We start from the raw sequence: 26143 nt of genomic DNA on the forward strand, positions 1-26143 counted from the left end.
CTCAGTGGCAACATGACACAGGCAATAGCAACATATATCATATGTATATGTGTAATGGTGCAGTGTGCAAAGATGATGAAATAACTATCTATATATACCCTGCTTTGGTTAAAAATAAAGTGAATCAACTAATTGAGATATATATATATATATATATATATATATATATATATATATATATATATATATATATATATTGAAATAACAATTATTTGTTATTTATTTAATTATACATATAATGTGTTTTTCATATTATAACGTCTTTTCCCCCAGTGTTTCTCATCCTCTCTTAGAATAGAATAGAATAGAATAGAATAGACTAGCCCTTATTATCATTGTACATGTACAACTGTTTTCCTTTAAAGTCAGTGTGTTTGTATACAGTGTTTGAGCGCAGTCCTTTATTTTGAAGATTTGGACCGGAAACACAGGTTAATTGCGTTTAGCTGGACTGGTGGGCAAATTTCTGTGGACCTGAGGCAGGATTAAGTGAGGCTCTCAGTCAACGACCGTTTGGAAACCTGCGTTCACTCTGGTAAGTCTCTGTCAGAGTCTCTTTCTTCGGTAGTTTGTATTCAGACGTCTCAGCTCGATAAAGAAGCACAAAGCTAAACTGAGCAGGCTTAGACTGTGAAAAAAGGAAAGAAACAAAGTTTGGCTGCAGCACGCCGAGTTCCCATGCTGCCGAGCTGATAGTTGCAGATTTTGGAGGAATGTGAACAGGAATCAACCTGTTAACTTGTGAAAAGTTTTACGCAAGCAAAGAAAGATTTCTTTGAAAGTGATTCGAGGCAGCAGGAAAAATGTGCATCTGGTAAAAACATTTTTCTTAAACTTTTGTGTACTCCGTTAAAAACAAGCAAAAATGAAACATTTATGTACGTAAATCAAGTTGCATTTAAATACTGAACACCTGTGTTTTTTTTGCATGGGTTAAATATTAATAACTGAATATAGCATATAAGCTGTGAGCTGATTGGGAGTTTGTTTGAATGTATTGTGGATGTGAGAACAAGATAATCTTCTCCCATAAAAATTCACCAGCAGTTTACTCTTAATGCATTCCCAACATAGTTCAGATACACAGGTTATGTGAAATGAAATGGTGACAAACCAGAAAAATAATAATAATCGATTGGCATGGCCTTTTGTCGACTGAAAATGAAACCAGGGCTGTTCTGAGTGATTCCTTCCACCCAGTAATGAAAAGCTTCTCCCAATCGGCGTGGTTTCTTTTTCATTCATAAGGGGGTCACTGAATGCTTTTGAGTACGCATGTGATTACAGTCACATGCTCTGACCTTTGCAAATCACTAGATCGCAACTGAAGTCAACACCCGTTGGACCCAGGTGTTGGTGTTCACCACCACTATTATCAAAACACCAGTTGAAGGAAAGTGTCCCTCAAGTACACTTTCAAATACTTAGAGAATCAGTGCCGAGGAGCATGGAGGTCCAACTCCTTAATAAGATGCTTTATGCTGTTTTTCTTCTTTAATTTTCACTTTATAGCTTACTTAAAGCACCAAATATATTATTGATACTCACTTGACAGTTTTTGGGGTTGGTGCGGCGGTTAGCACTAACAAGGTCTTGGTTTCAAGTCAACCCTCAGTCTTGCTCCAAACAGTCCAGACAGGTGTATGTCAGCTTACTTGGTTACTAAGTCACCTGTATGCGTGAACGGTTTTCTGTCTCTGAATTAGCCTTGCAGTAGATTGACAGTCTCTCCAGGGTGTGTCCTGCCCCCTGCCCTGTGACAGCCAGGAAAGACTCCAGTCCCATCTGCAGCCCAGAATTGGATAAGTGGAAGATGTTGGCATGTTATGTTTTGTGTTTAAATTAATTAACATATTTCCAGCATGATGGTAAAACAAAAACTGAAACTAAATCAACACATCATTCAGTCATTAACATAAGATTTTAAAGTCGCACACGTGGAACCCTTTCTCATTTATTGGGGGAAACATGGCACTGTTTATCTGTGCGTTTCAGTGGTGGTAGGATAATGTTCTAAAGACGTGCATGTTCTTTTTCCTGTACCATCAGTTAATGATTCCAGATGTTTTCAACATTGTATTCCCCAAATCCAGTCTTACTGCCACAACTGTGATTTTTTTTATTTTTTTATTTATTTTTTTATTTTTTTATTTATTTTTATTTTTTCCCCCCCTCACACTGAAAAATGTGAAGCTCCTCTAAGGAATATAAAAATAGTTTTTATAATTTTTCATCAATGGACTCAATGATCAGCACAACCTGAAAGCGACGTCCTGGTATATTAAGAGTGCTGTGATTTCCACAAAGCAAACATTATATCACATTTTACATCTGTTTACTATCAGAAGCCTATCCCAGCAGCACCCACTGGGTAAGAGGCAGGAAAGGTCATCTGCCTGTCAGAGAAACCTCTCAAATGCAATCGCATGAAAAAAAAAAAATGACGCGCTTGCTAACTTTAGAATCTAGATTGAAGTGGAACTCGCAGAAGGAAAAGTCAATTGTCGTTGAAGACACTGCTGTAATCAAGCACAGGTCACCTGTCAGAGATGAGGAAGCCTGAATGAGTCTGCAGGAAGTGCCATATTCTTTAGAACAAGAGCACTCAATAAAGACGCTGCTTACATTTGCATAAATCAATTTAGTACAGACACTTTTATTTTTTAAGTAGTTTCTTCGTCCTTGCATTCTGCATGCCACTTTACATGAACCTTTTTGCTTTATTTTATCTACATGATCTGTATTAAAAGGCCAGTGTTGGGGATAACGTGTATATATGTAGAGGGTTTGTTTTGCTGCTAAACTTGCCCAAACTTTACAGGCTATATGTGGAAAATGTAAGTGAGGTACAGAGAAAAGGGGGCTGCTGTGAATTTTGTCTGTGGTCCAAGTTGAGGATAATTACAGTTGGAGTGAGTTTCAGCCCTAATTGTAGGTTTTCTGCCATTTTTGTTGTGTAAAATCACAGCCGCTGTTCATTTCCACACGTTACATCTGCTTTTGTTTTAAATCATACTTCTAATACTTGCGTGTTGAGATATTCGGAGGCAACGTGTTTGGAGTTGTCCATATGGCCTCCTGCCATCTGTTTTGTGTGTATTTGACAGTTACAGTGTTGAATGTGTCACCTGACGTTTGTAGTCAACCATTAAGAATGAACAAATACACCGGCTCAGTCAGACGTGAGCTTTGACAGCATGTTGACGTTTGAACCTGGCGCTGCTTAGTTACCTGAAACCAGAAACGTCTGCAAAAGAATGCACAACTGTAGCTTTGTTTTCGAGAATCTCCGCTTGGGTTTAAGTGAATTCGAGACCCTGGGAGACTCCTGACCGCCTTGAGGAAAGTGGTGTTTTCTGCATCCCGGATGTGTGGTCTTTCTCGCTTCCTGCTACAAGAGAAACGTCATTGGGATCGAGCGTGCATGTGTCTGTGTTCTTCACGCTTTGTTTAGGAATCATAGCCAGAAAACACCCGTGTGTTTCATTCTTTCTCCCCTCCCCACCCCACGCTTGCCTCACGTGTCCATCTTGCAGTCCTCTCTCTTCGGGTCCCCTCCAACCAGAACTCTCTCCTCCCTGGGCACATGGAGCGTGTGCAGACTACACCGGTCTTCTGGTGCTGGCACAAAATGCTGTGGCCTGTCTCCCAGCTATAAAAACCTTCCCCCTCTTGCTTTGTGCCACCTCCTGTAGTTTTCTGGGTCAGGGGGGAGCATTCCCCAGCATTGCTCCCGTCACCACAGAAAAGTTCTTAAAGCTACTATACAGAGCTCTTTTTATATTCTGTGTGATGCACAGAGCCAAATCGTTATCCGATGTTTCATGTGACAACACGAACGAGGAAAGGAGACGGCAGCTTAAGCATCTCAAGCATTTCTGCCTGCTTGTCTAATGCAGAGGAAACTGTGCATGTGTGTTAAATAAGTCTTTGGCTGCTCTATAAAATCATTTACAGCCACCACAACCGATCTGAACAGCAGCAAATTCAATTCCACTCTTTCAAGCTCTTTGTTTATACTTGCGAGCTTTACTTAACTGTGCCGGTGATGTTGCCAAAATACATTCATGAATCCCGACAGCTTACAGCTGCTTCCTACAACACTGAAAGCATATTAAAAGCTTGTGATAAAGCCAGGTTTTGCAGTAGTTCACCTGAACTCTAAAAACCACTCTTCCATACGCTTACATTTCCGCCCTTTTGCCAAGAGTAAGACTTTTACTGTTGTTAACAAATAAATTGTACAGATAAAAGTTTTGCTGGGATTTTGTGGGGATGGTGCAGTGGAGGGACGGCACAGCAAGAAGATCCTGGGTCTGAAATTAGTCTGTCACCTTTCTCTGCGGACTTTCTGTGTTCTTCCTGTGTCAGCTTTAATGATGGATGATTACTTAGTTTTTTCCCACAGCCCACAATGTATGGCGTTAGGTTAACTGGTGATTATAAACTGGCTGTAGGTGTGAATCTGGGTGTCAATGTGTGTTAGTGGTGTGAGCAACCTGTCCAGGCTCTCCTGCGCAACATTGAATTGGATAAACAGAAGAAAATAGATGCATGTTATTTGGTTTTCTTGGTAAAACATGGACTTTGATTATTCAATTTTTATTTTATTTTTTTTTAAAACTTGTGATCCTCTTTATTACTTTTATTTCATCCCAGGACCCACATGTGTTACTGGAGTCAAAATTTATGCACAAATTTGACTTGCAAAGAAAGCACACCAGGAAATGCATCTACAAAAAAACTCCTGGAGGAAAAACGACACAATTTTCATCACAGAAGTTTAATTGAGGCTCAGTTGTGTTTGAGAGCATCTTGCTGAAGTCAGTGGGAAGCTCTTCCAGTTTCACTGTGTTCAGGGAAAAGCTTTTGGTCTTACATCACGTTGCTTCAAGCCCGATCGCCTCTCTGCAAGTTGTTTCTTTGTTGCTGCTGATTTAGAGACTCCAGTAGGGTGTCATCTGGAAACCTAATGTTACAGCTGCAGTGCAGCATAAAACACACTGCCCCGGAGAGTGCTGGTGCTCATTCTAGACCTGCAGTCGTGGCTGCATAGTCCAGATGTTTGTCTGGCCCAGCTCCGCAGTCAGGTGCTGTAGGATGTTGGAGGGCTGAGCTATATTAGGTGATAGCAGCAACAATGAAATGTTTTCAGACTGTGCAGGGCACGCTGCGCTGTCCCACGGCTCATGCAGACTTGGGTCCTATTGCAGTGTTCAGCCTCTGAAAATGTTACAAGTCAGTACAGGGTCTATTCTTCTTCTCTTCTTATCCTCTGATCTCAGCAGTGACATGAATCTTTAGCAGTGTCTGCTGTGGCTCCTAGATCTTTCAAGCTTACAATAATTCATAACCCCACCATGCCGTTTTAAATTTTTTTTTTTTTTTTTTTTACCACCTGCCCGGGAACATTTTCCCATGACACCCCATTAGTTTGATGGCAGTTGAAATGTTTGACGGTTATAAAGGAACATTGACGAGGTTGTAATTATTGACTACATGCCAGATTTGACTCAAAACCGGTTTTTGGTTGTTTTTTTGGGGGGGTTATGTCTGTAATTTCAACATGCTGCGTTCCACTCATGTGTTTGTCATACTTCTGTTAGTGAATAGCTCTTGGTTATGTCTCCACTTGTGAGCGAGAGTAAACATGCACGGACATGGCGACATGCCTGTCGTCTCCACTTGAACCTTTTTTTTTTTTTGTGTGTGTTGCATTTTGGCATATACTCCACATACGGATGCCTTTACTTACACCAAATATAGTTTCGATCCGCTGTTACTGTTCAAACATCACAGCACTTACTGTATGAACTGTGTGCACGTCTGTCACGAGTGCCCTGCTGCGATAGCAGCTCTCCGAATGACAATGTAGCCAAAAGCGCACTCTCCCTGCAGGAACTGGCACAGAATGAAGGTGCGTTTGTTTTCCTTCAGTATATTTTCACATGTGTTTGCCATTCCTTTTGTCTCCTGTCTTCTTGGGAGTAAGAGCTGGAAGCACAATGGTTCTTGTCTGGGACTTGACAATAGCCATAATGAATGGGAGTGAGAGAGAAGGGAGGGCCAGGGAGAGAGAAAGACAGAAAGGGGCCACAGGAAGCTCTCTTCACACCACACTGTCATTTTTTTCTTTTTTTTGATGTCACGTTTCATAAAGCCCTTTGTTTTCAATTTATTTACCTAGTGAAAGGACTCGAGGGGCTCACCAGCTGCTCTGTGACTTCAGCAGGTGTAAAGAGGGAAGTGAACAGCTTTAGTTCACATAAATTGATGCTTAAAGCAGATTAGAAATCCTCCTGAGGACGAGTGTGGCATTGCTTTGCCCGTGCAGGCTAGGGAAGCGGCGCAGCATCAGCTCCGGTTAAACAGGAGGGAAGGGGAAGCTACCCTCTCCAATTGGGCACTGGGGGAGAAAATGGGTGAGAGGTTGAGGAGCGTTCAGGGAGGGGGGAGCAAATGTGGGAAAGGGGAGGTTTATTCAGAGAGGTGAATTCCTTGTGCGGTAGAAGATGAAGTGGTTTGCTTGAGGGGATGAAATTAGCAGTTTCAGGGAGAAGTCTGGTCTTGCACTTTGGTGTGTGTGTGTGTGTGTGTGTGTGTGTGTGTGTGTGTGTGTGTGTGTGTGTGTGTGTGTGTGTGTGTGTGTGTGTGTGTGTGTGTCATTTTCCCCTCCCCGTGTCTCCCTGATTCATTCAGTTCTGATATGAACAATGAAGTCTTTGGCAGAGAACCATTAGGGGTGGACCCAGCCGGTCCTCCCTCCTCACCCCATCTCGCCACCAGCCCCCGTTGCTACTGTACACACCCTGAGTCTCTCTTTCTCTCTGGCGAATGAAAGGGTGGCAGAACATGACTGAGAGTAACCTCGGTGCCTGTTTCTTTTAAGCCAATCGTTATTACTTCCTGGTGTCTCTCTACCACCCCCCACCCCCACCACTCTCTCTCCTGTATAGACCCAGAGTCTTTTCTTCTCTTCTCTCTCTCAGCTGTGCCAAACCTGTGGTCCGCTGTGGCTGGGCCTTTTAAACCGGGCTCTTCAGGCTGGATTATTGTGTTTCAGAAGTGGAATGATATATTTTTTTTCTTTCTTTCGTATTTTTTTTTTTTCTTTAGTATGTGGATAAACAGGGTGTAGGGGGACAGATATGTAAACATCCACTAGAGTTGTCAGGATACTAGACTTGATACTCACACCCAGGAAAAAAACTCGATTTATTCAATTAATTTTTCCCTAAATAAATATTCAATATTAAGTATAAAGGTTAAGTGTAGAGATTTTATCCATTTTTAAAATTACTTAGATAATTTCATTACAAATTGTGAAGGTAATAAATACACACACACACACACACCTAAGTAACTGAATTATTGTAGAAGAAGAGCATTACGGAAAACTAATATGAGGAGTATAAATGATCTTTGGATAAAGTGTAATATTAGTTATGCTAAAACAAAGATATTGTGAAGCGGACTGAACCGATCACTGCCTGCGTTTTAAAATGACGTCACAGCTACCACAAAATATGAAACACATTTTACTAAATTATTGTAAAGGTAGTTTAAAGTTAAAATTTATCATCTTGTCCACATTTGCCTGCAGCCTCCAGAGATGGGCAGTAACGCGTTACTGTAATCTGATTACTCTTTTAAAGTAACGAGTAAAGTAAGGGATTACTATCGCAAAAACGGTAATTAGATTACTGTTACTTTCCTGTAGGAACGCTGCGTTACTAAAATCGTGATTTGATTTTTTTTGATTTTTTTTATTTTTTTGTGAGAATGTCTCATGACAGTGACGTAAGCGAGTGCGACATTCGTGACAAAAGGTGTGTGTGTGTGTGTGTGTGTGCAGATCAACAATGGATTATATATCGAGTGGGGAGAGAGAATGACCGTGCAGCGTTTAAAGCGTGGAAGTACTGACCTTACTTTGAGTTTGATTCCAAAAAGTGACAAAAACATTAGTGTCCGTTGTGCGTGGGAAGAAACCTTCTTTTTACAGTGGGAACCCCCCCCCCCCCCCCCCCCCCCCCCCAAACAAGCACCGAGTGCGCAAAGAGGTAATGGGAAATTCACAGAGAAACTCGCGGATTCTTCCACTGACCGCTGCGGCACACCTGCACCAGGGCAAACCTCCACCTACCGTACTCCTGCTTTACAGGTGAAAATAGAGCAACAGGACCGCTAGTCTTTGACTTTATTTATTTTCTGCTGTATTTTAACTTGCATCTATTTGAAAGACTGAATGTAAACACAAAAAATATTTTATTTTATGTGCTGGAATGTGCAGAAAATAGGTTTAAATGTTAAGCTAATTTCTTGAAGTCAGAGAATGGTTCATATAAATTAATTTTTACTTGATGCATAAAGTTAAAAGATTAAAACTGATAAAACAAGTTTAAAAAAAAAAGACTTTTCCATTTGATTACATTTTGTATGATGGATTATGCAGAAAAAGTAGAATTGGGCTGAAAGATCTATCGCTTTATCACCTATTCAGGTTGTAAATTGTTTTTAAAAAGTAAGTAATTAATTACTTTTGAAAATAAGTAATCAGTAAAGTAACGGGATTACTGTTGGGGGGGAAGTAATTAGTTACTGATTACTTTTTTCAAGTAACTTGACCAACACTGGCAGCCTCTCTTGTACAGCGTTCCCACTGCATCCCTTTACCATGTCTTCTGTCTGATTCGGCTGCTCTGCTCTGGATTTCGCTCTGTATTTGCTCGGATTAGTTCTCCACACTGGACTCTGTTTGGTTCAGCTACCCTTCCCCCGCTGCTCTGCACAGCCAGAAACCCACCTGGTTGTCCATTTGTCCGTAATCTGCTCTGCTCAGTATTCAATCTGCAATTTGTTCAGCCTGCAACAATGATTCATATTTATCTAACTGCAGACTGCTAGCTGCTACGTTAATGATAACAGGTGGCTAATGGTAATTTCTAGTCATTTCTGATAGCGAAACAGCTAATGTTAACATTGTTGAAACAGTAGCTTTACCGACCTCTGAAATTCCTCCTAAAATGTTGTTCAGTGTTGCAAACCTGAACTGCTTCAGCGGTTAGTGAGAGGAGCTGTGTCTCTCGGTCTGACTGCACATGTGCTGTGAAGTTGTTTTAGCCACGGAGGGCAAAGTCGGCACTGTTTACATTGGTACTGTTGCAAATGAGAAGGATGCATCTGCAGTTAAATAACTTGTAGGTAAATGAATGTATTCATTCCTTGTATTGCATTCTTCCCATATAAAGCATAGGGACGCAGAGCTAGATCTGGCTTTTGTTTTTACTAGAGGTGGGAATCCCTAAACACCCCATGATATGATACTGTCTCAAAATGGACGATAAGATATTGTTGAAATTTTAAAGATTTTGCTATATGCATTGCAATAACATAAACCTAGCACAAAAATTAAGGAAATTTGTGTTTTCGTAATTTCTTTGTTGTAACCATGCTCCTTTACAATAAATCCTATACCCTTGGAAAGCCTGTTTATTTCCCTGAAATGGTGCCACGTTTGTAAGGAAAATGTGTTTGGGGGTTGAGCAGCAGAGTTGACTATGTGGTTTGCGCCCATGAAAATTTGCTAAATCTTCTTTGCCAAACGGCTTATTGTCCTATTCAGGCTTGTTTGATGCCTTCTTATTTGATTGGATGATGAAAGTCTGAAGAGCATGTAGAAGACTCATACACACTCAGAATAACCTGGCACCACCACCTCATGCTGGTCACCAGCTTGGTCACATACTCATGTGGGACAGCATCCTATTCTTAAACCAGTGTTTGTCACAAGTTAACCCGTGTGATTGTGTTGGTCAGTCTGGCACGAACAACGGACCCACGCTGATCCCAAATGTGTTCAGTGGGGTTGAGATCAGGACTGCAGGCAGCCCTTCCAAATTCTGGAGGTAGTCTCTGATAAACCATCTTAGAAGATGTCGTTATCATCTTGTCAGGTTGGACAAAGAGTGTGGAGATATGGGAATGCCACTAGTTGCAGAATCTCATCCTCATTTCTCTGCATTGAGATTGCCTCCAATGATGATAAGCCTTGCTTAGTTTTTTTTTCCAAGTGAGGCAGATGCCACCCCACACCATCACACTGCCTCCACCAAAAGCTGTTACGGTATCGGTGCAGCAATCGGAATAGTGTTCTCTGTGTCATATCTGCACTTTGGACCTATGATCCGTATGGCATAGGCAGAATCTGGACTCATCACTGAACAGAACGTTCCTCCACATGTTGCCGTCACCAGCGCAAACTGGCCTGATGGTGAGGGGCTGTCATGGCAGGCCTGATGGTGAGGGGCTGTCATGGCGAGGGGCTGTCATGGCAGGCCTTCTGGCAGCCCTATGAGACCAGAGATTGTCTGTGTGCAGTTTGTTCCAGATTGTGTGGGTAGTGAGCCGTCGGCCATATTGTCCTGCAAACCTCGACTGCAAATCTGTAGAAGACTGCCCTCAGTTCCTAAGTGCTGACAGGGTGAGGAAACGCTCTTGTTGTGTCATCTTCTCTTAGGACGCCCACTTCCTAGCCTGAATCTGACATCCCTTATATGGAACTTGGCCTTCAATTTGGAGATGGTGCTAGGGCTCACGCCAAATAATGCAGTTTAAGATATAAAAAGGAACTGTGTTTAGAAAACATTGTAACTTTTATAAATCCCCCATAAAACTAACCACACATATGAGCACTATTTAGGGATTGGACTCATGTGCTATTTCCCGTTTAGTGAATCTGGCCCCAAAACTGGTCGTGAGCGTACAACAACTTCAAGCTCTAGACAACTATTTATCCACCACGAGTTGCAATCAATCACAAATGTGATGAATTTCAGTACAGTCCCCAGGTAGCCACTGAGGTTTTTGTAGATGTTGGAGGCTGCTGTCCTATTTTTACTTGTCACTCAGCTATTAGTTTGCTCTGAATTACGAGATGGTGTTCTCGAGCTAAGTGCGTCCAGTGTGCATCAGATTGGCCCACAGACTTGTAGTAGTCTGAGTATTTTATAAAATATCGATACAATATTGCCTCGCAAAATATTGCAATACTATGCAATATTGATGGGGTATTTTTCTACCTCTAGTTTGAACAGATAAACGGATAAAGTTCAAAGTCCAGGTCAATACAGAAAAGTCCTGTTATTGCATCTACATTCGCAAAAATTAGTCAGCATAGATAAAGATGTGCTTACAGTTCTCCATCACACCAAGAGCTTCAGAAGCATGACTAGTCTCACATGCAACTGGCACGTCTTGTCAGTGCACCACCTGAAGATTTTTCCACTTTTGCTGGGCTGTAATTGCACCACAAATGAGCTGTATAAATTCAGAGTGCAGCAGGCTTTTAAAGAGGGCCATTTTTGAATTCATCTGCAGTGCTGCTGCACATCGCCATCATCACACTGATCATTCTTGATGATGTGACCCAAATCTCTTATTAAATCCAGCACGCTGTTTGCCAAATGGAGTGAAGGGAAAATGTTTGCCTCTTTCTTGGTTAAAGTGATTTTGAAAGCCCTGAAAAGTCTACGGGGACACGTGGAGTTTAGCACAAAGTGCCACCCGACCATGAACTGAGCCTCCAACCACGTTGGTTTTGCAATCATAAGAATGTATTTAGAATTAAAGCATTAAAGTAAATAAAAGGGAATAATAAGGAAGGAAGCAAACTGACCTCAGGGTGTTCAAGGACAAAAACAATAAAACAAACCCCCCCCCCCCCCCCACTCTTGATAGAAAGCAAGAAATACCCCACTAAGCTCTAAGTTGGAATGAAAGTACAACACCTAAGCTCCCTGGCTGGCCACAAAACAGGAGAAAATGTGCATAAATTGCAGAAAGCCCTTAAAAAGCTTCCACTAACATGCAAAGACACAAAGGCCCCACGAGTTTGCCTCTTTCAGCTCCCAAGATCACTGTAGTGCTGTGTTTTTTGGTGTTTTTTTGTGCTTAATCCAGCAACCACACATCTCAGGGCTCACCAGCCAAACAGCATGGAGGTCTTGCTGCTGGAGCGACATGTGTAGTTTCACAAATGAGCAGAATAGAATAGAATAGCCTTTTATTGTCATTTCACATGTAAAACGAAATCGTGGATGATCAGCGTGTTGTTCAGGTGTGGAAGACCTGGAGCAGAGGGTGAGGGAGAGAGCAGCTCTCGTTCTGGAAGAGGCCAAAAGGTCAGTGAACATGGCGGCGATCATGACTATTATCTTTTTTTCGTTTTCTTTTTTTAGAGGTGAATTCAGTCTCATACTGCACTGTAAAAAAGAGCACACTCTGAGCAGACACTGGAAGCCAGGTAATCTTTGGAGCCATAAATCAAACAAATTGGGAAAAAATCTGGTCTGTGAGGAAGAAAATGAGGTGCTAACTTTGGCCTTGGGATTTTTAAATTCCTTTTTTTTTTTTTTTTTTTAATTGTTTTTGCAGCTTTATGTAAACAGATTGATCATTAGTAAAAAAAATAATCCCCAGCTCCCAAACAAGGTAGACATTTCTTTTAGTGCTAAACTTCACCGCAACACAGATTAATAAATAAATAAATATATAAATAAAAGTCGTGCAAAGACAACAAAGCTCTGCATCAAATTTATCAGATACACATCAAGTTTAAAAAGAGAAAAAAAGAAGCAGAATGCACACAGAAAACAATAAAAAAACCCTTCAGTGTTAGTCTGCTACTCTATATGCTTGTTGTTGTTTTAAAGTAGCAGCAGAGTTAACATCTGTCCCTATGCACCATGTAATTTTCTTCCTTTTGACTGCTTATTTTCCCTTTTCTACATCCTGTCTCCTCAGCTATGCATTTCCAGGAGTGGCTGCGGTCGCTTCGCTCCAGCACAGGACTTAAAGGCTCCGAATCGGAGGACTTGTGGAGTCTTCTGCCGTCTCTGCCTCTCTCCTCCTCCTTCTCCCTGTCGCCCTCCTCTGTGCTCGGTTTAGGAGCCTTGGCCTCCATCACAGCGTACTGGCTGGTGACCCGTCCTCGACCCATGCGCCCTCCCTGCGATCTTAAAGCCCAGTCTGTGGCCGTTAACGTGAGTGAGGGACGGCTGTTGCTGGCTTAGGCGTGTGTTAGCGTGCTCTGCATTGCTGCAGGGCTGTCGGTGACAGGGTGGTGTTTATTGCAGGGAGATCCCAGCTGCAGGCGATCGGCGATCCTCAAAGATGACACTCTGCTGGAGTTTTACTATGACGACACCAGGACAGCCTATGACATGTTCCAGAGGGGCCTGATGATCTCAGGTGATGCGCACATTCACACACACTTCATTAAACACTCTCCTCTTGATGGAGAAGTCGGTATGGAACCGGACAGAGTAGAGGAAAACTGGAAAGTGGATTGATAGCAGAACTATCAGCAGACTTTCTGAGCTGACAGAGCGGTGTTGTGTCCTTCAGGAAGTGGCCCGTGTCTTGGCTTCAGGAAGCCGGGTCAGCCCTACGAGTGGATCTCCTACGCTGAGGTCTGGCATATCGTTACTTCTGTGATTCCTCCCAGTTATCTCAGCACTTCCATGTAATGTGTTTGATCTTTACTGTTTGTTCACTGAGAGCCTCTAATCCTTCAGGTGGCTGAGCAGGCGCAGGTGCTCGGCTCTGGCCTGTTGGCTAAAGGTTGCCAGCCGAATCCGGAGCAGTTTGTTGGGATCTATGCACAAAACAGGCCAGAGGTATGGACCTCCCACTGCTCTGTGGTGTGACAGCTCATCCCACTCTACTTTGGCTGCCTTTGATCTTAAAAATTTATTAAATAACTCTCATCTCAGCGGAGGTTTTGTGGATGATGATGATTCTACCCTCGGAGCTCAGCATGCCCTTTTAAACACATTTTGAAAATTGAATTTATGATTTCCTTTTTCTTCTTTTTTTTCTTTTTTAATCCATCTATTGTGAAATTGTGTTTGGCTTTATTTATATTGCCAGCACAGTGCTAGTGGTGAATGTGCGTCTCCAGGGCAGCTAATATTGAAGAGTGTCTCATTTTATTTTAATACACTTGTCAGACTGGGCAATTATTGCCGTAGTAAAAGACAATTTTCTGCTCTATTAGAGCCCCTAACCCTCTCATTTGACCGATCTACACCTTGAGTGTTGTTTATGTTGTATATGGGTTTATAAATATGAAACGCACCAGTCCCCAAGTCATTCCCAGGTAATGACTTCAGTGTAACAGTGCTGCTTTGTCTCCCTCTGCTGGTTAAAGTGGATCATCTCAGAGCTGGCCTGCTACACCTACTCCATGGCAGTGGTGCCTCTCTATGACACACTGGGACTGGAGGCGATGGTGCATATCCTCAACCTTGGTGAGAAAAGCTTCACATTAAAATACGAAAATGAAAACGTTTCACATGGTGTCAAAGGTGAAGCCTTCATCACATCAGACATACAAACTGCATATGGATATTTTGCCCTTTGAATAAAGAAAATATTGGAGAAGGAAGAAGATCATCGTGTACAGAATATGCTATAAATATCAGAAGTACTACAGGCATAAAAATACCCTTTACTAATAAAAGTCCTGCATTAATCATTGTCACTGTTATTACTGAAAAACTGCATAATTCTACCTCTTATAGGCTTTTAACTAGATTTGAACTCTCAAAGAAGAACTTCCCGAACATTTACAAAATGCTGACACAGTAGATCCTGTTGTTTCGCTTTTTTTTTCCCCCCCCTCCTATGTAAATAACTAATAACCAACTAATAACTAAATTAAGCATTTCTATCTAAATGCATAGAAAATATTTCTTCCAGCAGAAGACTGGTACACTGTGGTCACTACAATACTAAGTTAGTCTGTGGGTGGATCGTAAAATTCTGAACCTACAACCTAAATGTAGCAGCAGAAACTGAGACTCTTCAGATTAGGCAGTTTTTTTTCTGATCTTATTTATCAAAGTTTGGTGAGCTCATGGAAACTGCAGCCCTAGTTTTCCTGCTATTGGCTGACAGGAGTAAAATGCAGTGTGGCCTGTTTTAAAGTGGGCTGTGTGAACGTGCAGCACAGCGTGTTCAGAGCATCTCTTCTACATACGTCGGTTGAAATAGGTGGTTATCGGAGTTGCTCCTGGTTTCCTGTCGGCTCAAAGCAGTCTTGCCTCTCACATCAACATTTTCACCCAGAGAACCACTGCTCGCTGGATATTTTCCACTTTTCCAGACCATTTTCTGTAAACCTTAGAGATGTTTGTGTGGGAAAACTCCAGCAGATCAACACTCAGACCAGCCCATCTGGCACCAGCATCCATGCTGCAAAGTCCTTAATGTCTACGTGGCTACAAACACTGAGCTGCTGCCATAGATGCTTGTGTAAATGAGCAGGTGTACCTTATAAAGTGGCTGAGTGTGTATAAAGATTAAACAAAGCTAGGCTACACCTGATCACTTGAAGTAAAAGTAAACCCGCCTGCTCAGTTTTTGCTGTTCCTGAGCAGCAGTATATGCGTGCGAGTTCAAAGAGGTTTGATTTGTTCTGACAGGAGAAATATTTGAATGTGAAAAATGCGATCATCCTGGCTTCATTAGTTCAAAGTGAGACTGTGTTCGGTAGTCCTTTTGAGACGGGCAGAAGAGCCGAGTGGAAAAACCCCACAGATTTCACACTTTGATGAGAACATTTCTTCACAAACTTTCTGTGTAAGTGTGTGTTCGGTGCTTTTTTAGCGGAGATCTCTGTGGTGATCTGTGACCGGGAGGAGAAGGCGGCATCTCTGCTAGAGAACAAGGAGAACGGCACGACTCCGAAGCTGTCCTGCCTCGTTCTCTTTAACGACTTCAGCCAGGCCTTTGTGGAGAGGGCGAAGAGCTGTGAGGTGGAGGTTTTAAAGCTGGAGCAGCTCATGGTGAGTTGGGGTGGGGGGCGTAGCCATTTAAATGTAGCCCCTTTTAATCGACTCATCGTTGCTGATGTGCAAATTGATACGAGCAACTCCTCTTTGTCCACATCTTAGGACATCGGTAGGAGGAACCTCAAAGATCCTGTGGTGAGTTTGTCATCTCTCAGAGCTGCTCACGTAAAAGGCTGATCTCCCCCTTCCTAAACACTGGCATGACAGCTCTGTCGTCGCTCCTGTCCAATAGGATATCATTAACACTCACTCATAAGCAGGGGCTTAAATTAAGAGCGGAGGAAGTCCGTTGTCATGTTCTCATATTTTATTGCTGCCCTCTGTAGCCGCCCCAGCCTCAGGATCTGGCCGTGGTTTGCTTCACCAGTGGAACCACAGGTACCGTCTGATCTCATAAGCCTCTCCGTAATTATCCTTCACTCACATCATTAGAGAAATGCCCTTCAGTGCCCACTAACAACCACTCTTTATGGCACCGCTGCAGTTTCCTTTGCTGCGCAGGGGCACTGCAATAATGTTTTGTTTATTTACCCAGGGAAGCCCAAGGGAGCCATGATCACCCACGGCAACATCGCCTCCAACACTTCCTCTGTCATTAAGATCCTGGAGGTCTGTCTACACTTCCACCTCGTTGTCTAATTGAGAACAGCCTCACAGCTACCGTTGCTTCCCATTTGCTTGTGTCTGCATGTCTCCAAACTGTCCCCCTCCCCGCTGTGTCTAATGGTATGATTAATTGGGTGTTTGATTGCTCCTGTCGCTGCGAGGTACTTTAACTAATTGCCCCTGTATAAAGATTCTGCCATACAACATGTTTGATTGCCTGCGAGGCTTCGCCGTATGCCGCTGCCTCAACCTAATCTGTCCCCTGTGCTTTTTTTGCTCATTTCATTTCTCGTTTTTCTCTCAGGGCTCGTTTGAGATCCAGCAAGACGACGTGTCGATCTCTTACCTGCCGCTTGCCCACATGTTTGAGAGAATGATTCAGGTAGTTGATCCTCTTCTCACATGCTTTTCTGTCTTTCTTTCCTACTTTTTTTGTGTATGAACCCTAAATTAAATCCGTTTCTATTGCAGGTCTCTATGTTCTGCTACGGGGCCCGAGTAGGATTTTACCAGGGGGACATTTCTCTTCTTATGGATGACATTAAAACTCTGAAGCCTACCTTCTTTCCCGTCGTGCCTCGTTTACTCAATCGCATCTATGACAAGGTCAGCAAACGCATTACCCGCTCCTCATTTTCTTTTACAAGGTGCAAAGTGCAGCAGATCCACCCGTTAGTAAAAATCATGCACCAGTATAGCTCACTGGCATCAGCAGGCAGCCCGGGTGCCGTAAGGCCATTGCATGGGCCTGGGTTTAATCCGTCATGAGGCTATTTTCTGCCTGCCTTCCCACTGTCCTCTCTCCACTGTTGTATTGCAATAAAACTGAAAAGCAAAAAACCCCATAAAATAGACTGATTTAAATCTAGATTGATCTTCCTTTTAAGGTAACGTTCTCGTGCACGTCCTCCAGTGTGACTTGCTCTTTTTTTAGATCGCGCCTTGGTGTGGTTAGAAGTCCCGTTAAACCCACAACACTTGCGTGCTCAGTGATGTCAGCACATACCTCAAATTTGCGCAGAGAATTCACCTCAGTTCTGTTTTATTTATATAGCACAATAGATGTCACGTCAAAGCCCTTTTTAGTTTAAGGCAAAGGCCCTACGACAGAAATACTAAGACTGAGCACTTTGCATATGTAACAAGGGGAAAACGCTCCGAACAGGACTTCTGCTGACTTATCTAAAAATAGCCAATCCAATATTTTTTACCTTGTATTAAGAAGGCGGCCATAATCCTGGGTGTGTTTCTGTTTTTTGTACATTCTTGCCAATTTTTTACATAGATCCTGGGTTCGGTGACCTCACCGTTTCGAAGAGCTCTGCTCAACTACGCTGTGAAAAGAAAGCAGGCGGAGCTCAGCAGCGGGGTTGTACGTAACAACAGCCTGTGGGACAAACTGGTGTTCAACAAGATCCAGGTCAGTGGCTGACAGTGTGGATCATATACTGTCTCAGCCTGTTGCTGCTGTTTACATTCATATGTAGGTTACTCATCCATATGCTTGGCTCTGCAGTGGCCTCCTCTGAAATCAGCCCACAGAACATCTTTTCTTCTCTAAACTTCACTATTAAGTGCCATATTTTCTGAAAATCCCTGACTTTGCAGTTGTCCTCGTCTGTGTTTTGTAGCACTTAACACAGTGGTACATGGTAGACAAGCAGCCCTGCAAATAATCAACAAATTTGTATCCAAACTTTACAAGAGAGGCACAACTATTCCAGCAATTGGTGCCAAAATCACCCGGAGCATATTGGCCCTGTGGGAGTGTATTGGAGAAGCACGCGTGCAGGCAAACAAGGACTGAAAGATTTTGGCTTGGTGTGATCAATACAGATGGGAAAATATGACCAAGGTTGAATATGATTTAAAATGGGAATGAGCTCGCATCCACAATATGATTGTGTTTGAACTGCTTTGCATAAATGCTTCACCGTAGGAACTCTTATTTTTTATTTATTTTTTTTTTCAGGAGAGTTTGGGGGGTAATCTGAGGTTTGCATTGACCGCTTCGGCACCGATCTCCCCAGCAGTGCTGTCCTTCCTCAGAGCCACTCTGGGGTGTCTGATATTTGAGGGTTACGGACAGACTGAGTGCACAGCGGGCTGCACGTTCTCTATGCCAGGGGACTGTAGCACAGGTAGGAAACGCTCTTCTACTGTCAGGTGTTCAGGATGGATGCTGTTGTGGTTTCTCCTGTTAACAGCAGGGGTATGTTTGTGTCAGGTCATGTTGGTGCTCCTTTGCCCTGCGCCATGGTGAAGGTGGTGGACATCCCAGAGATGAATTACTATGCCAAGAACGGAGCGGGAGAGGTCAGCCACGCAAAGATATGAACACACTTTTACCTATCAGCGGATGCTGTGTGGTGACTTCTCAATGCTTTGTCCCGTTAAGATTTGTATTCACGGCCCCAGCGTGTTCAGAGGCTACCTGAGGGATCCAGAGAAGACGGCTGAAGCCCTGGACAGAGACGGCTGGCTGCACAGCGGGGACGTGGGCCAGTGGCTTCCAGTAAGATTAGACACACTAACTAGCCTGTATGAGTCAAGTGAGTTTGTGTTACCACACTTGTTTTTGTCAGAATGGGACCCTGCGCATCATTGATAGAAAAAAGCACATCTTCAAGCTGGCACAAGGAGAATACATCGCTCCGGAGAAGATAGAAAACGTCTACATGCGTTGTGTCCCTGTACTCCAGGTGTTTGTGCATGGAGACAGTTTACAGGTACGGCACATTTTAGCTTTCTTATCCAAAGCGAAGTGTTCTCAGAGGCACGGTTCGATGTTTCATTTTGTCTTGCATTTCTTATCAGTCTTATTTAATAGGGATAGTTGTCCCTGACCCAGAGGTGTTTGTTGACTGGGCCAAGGATCGGGGATTTGTGGGGTCCTACGAGGAGCTGTGCCAAAATCCTGTAGGCCTAATTCTGGAATATAACTTTCATCTGATTAAAGTCCTCACAGCAGGATTAAATGGAAACTGGTTCTGTCTTCAACAGGATGTTAAGAAGGCAGTTTTAGAGGACATGAACGCCGTGGGGAGGGAAGCACGGCTGAATTCGTTTGAACAAGTGAGCAAACTCATCGAGGTTCAAACGCACAAGTTACAAAGTGGCTGAACTTAACTGATTTCGATGCTTCACCTTTCTGTCTCAGGTGAAGGACCTTTACCTGCATCCAGAGATGTTTAGTGTCGCCAACGGCCTTCTCACGCCCACCCTGAAAAGCAGGCGCGCAGACATCCGCAGACACTTTCAGGAACAGATTTCAAGCATGTACAGCAAGAAGGCATACTAACTCGACTCAGTAACTCGCAGACGCGACACCTGTGGGTCAGGGGTGTCCAACAAAAGAACAAAAACGGGACCTGGGAGTGAATATCATGCAGTGCCTCATCTCAAACCCTACATTTCGTTATATCTGGAATATTATTTTGTTTTCCAGAAATTTGTCATCCACCTGTGACCACATCTCACTCTTAATTCCAAACAAGGAAATTAAGTGAGTGGATCCATATTTGCCTTCCAGTCATTGTCACTAATGAGATTTTACATGGACATTATCATTGTTTAGTTGCATAGAGGAGAAGCACGGACGATATTAGGAAGAACTGATATTAACGCTGATCCTTTTATTTACACTGCACTGTTGCTTTCCCAAGCAAAGATTTTGAAAGGGACTCTTTATGTGCACTTATGGCATTGGTCCTCCTAGACGTTGCATTAACTGTAGGTTTGTATTTTATGGTTGTTGGGTCTTTGCATCACTGTCACATAAGCTTCTGATGAATGTGTTTCATCTTAGTGACTACTTCAAACCACTGACTTCACCTCAAGTTAAACAATTAATATGAATGAGCGGTGAATGGAGGGGAAAAATGATTTGTAAACAGGAATTTACTAATGCCAGTAAATAAAGATTAGTAATTGACGTGTTTGCATCATTCAGTTCATAAAAACTCAGGCATGTGCAGAAGCACACGCACACAAACTCATGAAGACAACAGCAAAATAGTCACTGGTTGCTTTTCTTGCATTTAGTTTATTGCATGATGATAATAATGAAGCAGAAAATATCATCCGACGTTATTTAAAAACTTACATAAAACCCAATCTGATCAAAGTATTCATTTTGGTATATTTAAAAAAAATCAACCATGACTATAACTTAAACTTAGAAAAGCACCTTCATTCATCCAGTTATTGGCGTGTAATCAGACAGTCTGCATTGCAGAACACAAAGACGAGCAACCGGCTAAGCATTTCCTTCAGTAATTACACAATAAAAAGCCACAAAAAAAATAAATAGTCAACATACTTGTAACTTCAAATTCACTAATGAGTAACATTCAGTGTGTGTTTACATTACTATGTAGTGTAGTTATCATGCCAAGGCTCTACCTGATGGAAAGTGGAAACAAAGGCATGTGATGAGAGCATGATTTGGTCCAAAAATAAGACTATAAAACATTTGTCTTCCAACCCTGATGTAGATGATACAGAGAAAAATACTTTTTTAAGGCTGCCAACAATGTGTGAGATTCTTTGCTAACACACACTCTAACCAACAATAGAACAAAGGATGGATGGTGTGAACAAAAGGAAAATATGGGTCACTTTATTTCCACTAGAGGGCGCACCAGCCTTTGATTTTTTTTTTTTCTTTCTTACTTGTGGGGTTTAAAAAGAAAACAAACCTGGATATGTCTGAAGCCTGAGTAGTCGACCTTTCAACACCACTCCGTGTTACACCGTTTTTTGTTTTTTTTATGTTATATCCAAAGTCAGACATGTTATCACAGGTGAGCTAATGTGTTCTGATGAACCCCAATAAAAAGCCCTCACAGAGAATGGCACAGAGCTAAACTCACAGATTACCAGAAAAGACCAAAATTGAGAGACTTTTTTTAAACCTACACTACATTACATAACACCTTCCAGTGTAATTTCAAAGTTGGATAATAAAACTATATTTCACACGCTGCTGCCAACAAGGCAGATGTGACTAATAGAAACATTTCCTTGCTCACTTTACACATTAGAAACAAATGGTTATAGATACCTCTGAAACCATGAAGCGTAACCTTGTTAATTAGTTCTGACAAGATCTGTCTGATTCCTTTACTAAAAGAAAAGAAAAATAAACGACAACATATTGGCTTATAATGTTGCACTTGGCTGATGGCTTAGTTAATGTGGCATTCAGCTGCTTTGAGTTGCTGAGATGATGAAAGATTAGGGTGTAGTGCAAGAGCAATTGGGGGTGGGGATGAGGCCGCAAGGAAACAAATGGATAATCAGGTTTAGGTCACTGCTGTCCGTTTGAACTCTGGAGGAGCTTGAAGAGAGCGCAATCCATTCAGAGAGGCATGAAAAGAGCCCGTTTTTGTATTTTCCTCACTCAGTCGTCGGCGACAATGGACAGAGCACGCAACTCGGTGAGCTTGGCCTCTGTCTCCCTCTCCCTCTGCTCGTCAGTCAACCCTGCCTGGTCGATCTGGTCTGTTAACTCGCTGAAAATCTTGTACATTTCGGTGAAATAGACCACCTGGTGGGTAGAGAAGGAAAAATAAAAACGTAAGTCTGTGATGGCAGGGGAAAAGAATATCTGTCCTCTGATGAAAATGGGAACAGGTCGATCCACAGACCTCTCAGGAAACACCAGAATCCAAAATCTGAACACCAAATACAGTCTAATCGTGTTTCTACTTACAAGTCTGAAGCTGCTGTTCTCATACTACTTCAACCCTGCTAATGAGAAGTGACTTGAGAGGAGAATGGGGAGCCCACAGATATCAAACAACTCTGACAAAGCCCCAAAACCCAGCACTTCAGTGGGTAGTGACCCTGCTTTTCTCTCCCAATCTGAACAAGAGATAGAGAGTGTTCACTGAAAGCTTTCTTGACACTTCCCACCCCTGCTTCTTCCCCTTAGTTCATGAGTCAGGCTCCCTAGAGAGTTGCTTTGATGATTAATAGACTTTAATCACATTACAAGACTCCAGAAGAGTGGGCAGAGAATGAAAGTACTGGGAAATACAACCCCTAGAAACCCACACACACATCTCAATATTTATTCATGCAGCGATGCATACGATGCCATGCTCTTTAAGGGGGGGACGACACAGACTTCTCTAAAATTGCACGTGTTCCCTTGCAACAAAACCAACTGAGAGACCCGTGGGAAAAGTTTACTGTTTCACTAAAAGGGTCACAACAGAACGAGAATTTTGCCATAAGCAGACCAGACACTGCTTCTAAACCACCTTATACAAGCCTTTTTAAGTGCTCCGCCTGAAAGACCTTTGCATGTTTATACCAATATGTGCCACCTAAACCACATGAGTGGGCTATAAGTATTGGGTTACTGCTGCTTGTGGGGGTAAAGCGGATATGTTTTTTTTCCCAAAAGTGGCTTGTTGAAAGGGCCATCGGAAATGTCCATATGAACTGTGATGATAATGTACACCAGATCAGTGTCTAGGCGCCCTCTGTAGCAAAGACTACCATTACAATTAGTCAAGTCACCACGAGGAGTAAACGCCGGCTCACGCAGCTGACCACCTACCCAAAAAAAAAGAAAAAAAAGAAGCAGCTTGGGGTAAAACAGAGCCATTTTAACATACCATACTCCCAGCTGCTTAATATTTACATGGAGAGGTCACACTTTGACCTTTGACAACAAAATGAATAATTTAAGTTGGATTCGATTCAGTAAACACAGCATCCACTGTAAGAGAAGCAACTAAAAAAAAAAAAAGATGAATAAATGAAGACAATGCCTTCATCATCATCTGTAGAAACTGACAGGTCAGGTGGTGTCTCCCTCTGACAGTTGCTGGACAGGACTTGTTATAGTGAAACTGAAGCCTCACAACAAAGACTCCCTTTATTCTTTTTCTTTCTGCTGCTGGACGCTGAGCAGCAACAAGCGGCTGGGAGAAAAGGGTGTGGAGGACCAAATCAAGCACATGCAACAAGCACTGGGGACGAGGTCCGCTGACCACCCACACATGGCTGTGCAAATGTGAAAACGTTCATTCATGTGTGTGAATTATATGAATAAATATAAAGCTGCAAGAATGACATGGCTAGCGTGCCTAATGGGACCTCTTGCACCAGACAAAAACAGGTAAGATTTATTTAATGCTTCAAGATAAAAGATGTGGGGAAATATTATATGTCTGCTAATTTGCTAAGTTCAAAGTGCATCACAGAACTCCATAATTTTCATTAGGTCTGGGATAATCTAGTTTACTTATTAGGATTGTGCCAGTGGCTGTCCCAAGGAGGAAATGACATGGCCAGGCAGGTCTGGGGTTAGTGAGGGGGACATAGTGGCGCTAACTTGAGACACCCAGCTGCTTTAAGAGAAGCTTCAGGTTAGAGGAAGGCTTGCAGGGCTGCAGTGGAGCCAGACAGATGAGGCCTTCCTCAGCTAAACACAGCAGCGTGGGCCGTCGCTGAGGGTTAATCACATTAGAGCAACGTTGAGGGAGACAGACTGCCTAGGTTATACACACCCTTCATCAGATATTTTATGCACTGTTTAACCGACGCTCAGAGAGTGGAGCAGTGGGTGGGTGGGAGGGACGGTGGTTGTCTGCAGCTGTGAGAGGTTCGTTGGGTGTGCACTTAAAGGTGATGGAGGTCACCAACCTGTGCCCGGATGAGAGCCTCGAAGCTGGGCTGGAAGTAGTCGATGCGGCTTTGGTAGAACTTGGGCATCTCGTCCAGGAGCTGCTTGTTCTTGGCCTCGAAGTCATCTTTGACCGGTCGGAGTTCCTCTTTTGCCTGCGATGTCGGAGAGAGAGAGCAAAACAAAAGAACTGGTCACTGAGGGTTCAGTTCTGACTTTGAGTTACATTCTTTCATTTCACTGCGATGCAATACACACTACACATTAAGGATTCGTTCGCTAAAATAAGCTTAAGGAGCTACAGATTAATACCTACAAAGCGAAACAAGTTAGTCTGAAGTGAATTCACTTCTTGAGCCATCATTTGTCTTCTTCTCTTATTGTTCTGAAAGATATTTGCTTAATTCCCACGGAGAAGCAGTGCAAAAAAAAGGCTGTAATCACGACCAAAGTGAGGAGGAGTGGGTAATGTGGGCAGACTTGGCTGTGAGTGGACTCCAGCACCACTGATCTGTGTGTGAATGTATTAGTGGGTAGTCTACTGTAGGCATGGAGTTATGGAATGCACAATGAATAAGTGTGAGAGGGTGAGAATTTTTATTAAGGGGAAGGGGGAGTTGCTATATTCAAACTGAAACATATTGTCTTTCAGCTGCATTATGATATGCTCTCTTCACTTTAGTTTTATTTACACATGCCAGCTGTAACTGAAATGGCGTGCAAGTGTTTTGTCAGGATCATTTCTTTAAGTGCACAGGGACTCAGAGGGCATGGATGTAGGGGCCTCTTCAAGGCTTTGTTCCCCTGACAGTGCTTTTCTCAATGTGTGTGGGTGGCTCACCATGTGAGGATGTGTTAGAAGCAATAGCATAGGCAACACTGCAGCACTATCTGTGAATGTGTGCTTCTGTAGTGGCCTCGTGGTGTGTGCGTGTGTGTGTATATGTGTATGTGTGTGTCTACAATTCTCAATTACGTGCCTGTAGATGTGCAGCAGTGCCTTTTTGAAAAGGCACTACTTGAGAGCCTGGTAGCTTGCGTGGGTGAAGGAGCGCACATGTACAGTATGCATGTGCTCAACTATTTTTGTTCATATCCAGTCAGCATTTGTGTCTTTTTCCACCTATTGTGCTCTATTCACAATACGGACAGCATGTAAGAGCAAGTGAACTCTGCTCCTGTGCAGTTGGAGGGAGAGCTTGAGTGGATCGACACGTGCGCCGACGCAAGCTTTAAAACTGACGCTACCTGATGCAGTTTGACCATCACGGGCCCCGTTTTTTCTTTCTCTTCGTATTTCTCCACTTTGGCTTGCAACCGCTTGTAGTCCTGCAGCGTCTGTTCCCTACGTTTCACTGCCATGTTAAGGCTGGGGAAGACACTACTGTACCTGAAAAACACCAGCACACAGAAAACCAGGTTACTGAACACAACATGCATGCGCACCGTGTGAATCCATGCAACGAAAGAAAAAAAGATCCCAGACATACATATCAAACTTTCCTCTTTTTTCCCTGAGAGAAAGTGAAGTTACTAAAAATACTGAAACAACTTTCCCGTCTCCATGTAATTTGTAGACATGCACTGTGCATTGCATCGTATCTTAATAAAAGTCATTATGATTTAATAAAATCCCGCTCCTCAACATCTTATTGTAGCGGTACTCTCAAACCCCAGAGGACAGCTCTGCATTAAGCTTCCTCTAATCTATTATCTAATTACTGTAGTTCAGAATGGCATGAAACAATTCATTTTGTGACAATTATCATATTCCAAATGAAAATATATTCTTGCAACAAGAATCCAAGTCTTCAGCACTAAAAATAGGAAAACATTCATCTGTAACTTAGCAACAGGAATCGGAGCTTCATCCTGGGACTTGTTGCACTGCTTTTGTGTCTGTTTTTAATAGGGAACGGGAAAACTGTATACAGAACATGTCTAACCTAATAATAAAACTATAGAAATTTTCAAGTTAACATGTCTGAAAGTTAGACTGTAACATTAACATTATTTCTTTAAACTCAGGTTAGATCTG

General features: G+C 42.7%; 2 protein-coding genes across 4 annotated transcripts in view; one reads left to right on the forward strand and one right to left on the reverse strand.

Moving 5' to 3' along the window:
* The first annotated feature begins 436 nt into the window (after window positions 1-436).
* On the forward strand, window positions 437-20397 carry acsl2 (acyl-CoA synthetase long chain family member 2). 3 transcript variants are annotated; one of them, XM_080893610.1, is made up of 21 exons: window positions 519-535; window positions 12119-12182; window positions 12805-13043; window positions 13137-13251; window positions 13408-13472; window positions 13578-13679; window positions 14213-14312; window positions 15673-15851; window positions 15960-15992; window positions 16184-16235; window positions 16393-16466; window positions 16768-16845; window positions 16935-17069; window positions 17749-17883; window positions 18436-18604; window positions 18691-18779; window positions 18862-18978; window positions 19049-19192; window positions 19281-19382; window positions 19467-19538; window positions 19624-20397. In XM_080893610.1, exons 3-21 carry the CDS (start codon window positions 12807-12809, stop codon window positions 19762-19764), a joined length of 2139 nt encoding a protein of 712 aa, XP_080749736.1. In that variant the 5' UTR covers window positions 519-535; window positions 12119-12182; window positions 12805-12806; the 3' UTR covers window positions 19765-20397. The 3 variants fall into 3 exon arrangements, with proteins under 3 accessions (XP_080749735.1, XP_080749736.1, XP_080749737.1); XM_080893609.1 differs by lacking the exon at window positions 12119-12182 and having other exon boundaries at window positions 437-535; XM_080893611.1 differs by lacking the exons at window positions 519-535; window positions 12119-12182 and adding an exon at window positions 630-814.
* A 1189-nt stretch (window positions 20398-21586) lies between these two features.
* bin3 (bridging integrator 3) overlaps window positions 21587-26143 on the reverse strand; it is a 31828-nt gene continuing 27271 nt past the window's right edge. Inside the window, exons 7-9 of the mRNA XM_080893612.1 lie at window positions 25354-25495; window positions 24126-24260; window positions 21587-22014 (exon numbers count right to left, since the gene is read on the reverse strand). Coding sequence (XP_080749738.1) covers window positions 21868-22014; window positions 24126-24260; window positions 25354-25495 — 424 coding nt within the window. The 3' untranslated portion in view covers window positions 21587-21867. The remainder of the gene's footprint in view (window positions 22015-24125; window positions 24261-25353; window positions 25496-26143) is intronic.

Source organism: Rhamphochromis sp. 'chilingali', assembly GCF_963969265.1.
Source record: "Rhamphochromis sp. 'chilingali' genome assembly, chromosome: 10".
Taxonomy (NCBI): domain Eukaryota; kingdom Metazoa; phylum Chordata; class Actinopteri; order Cichliformes; family Cichlidae; genus Rhamphochromis; species Rhamphochromis sp. 'chilingali'.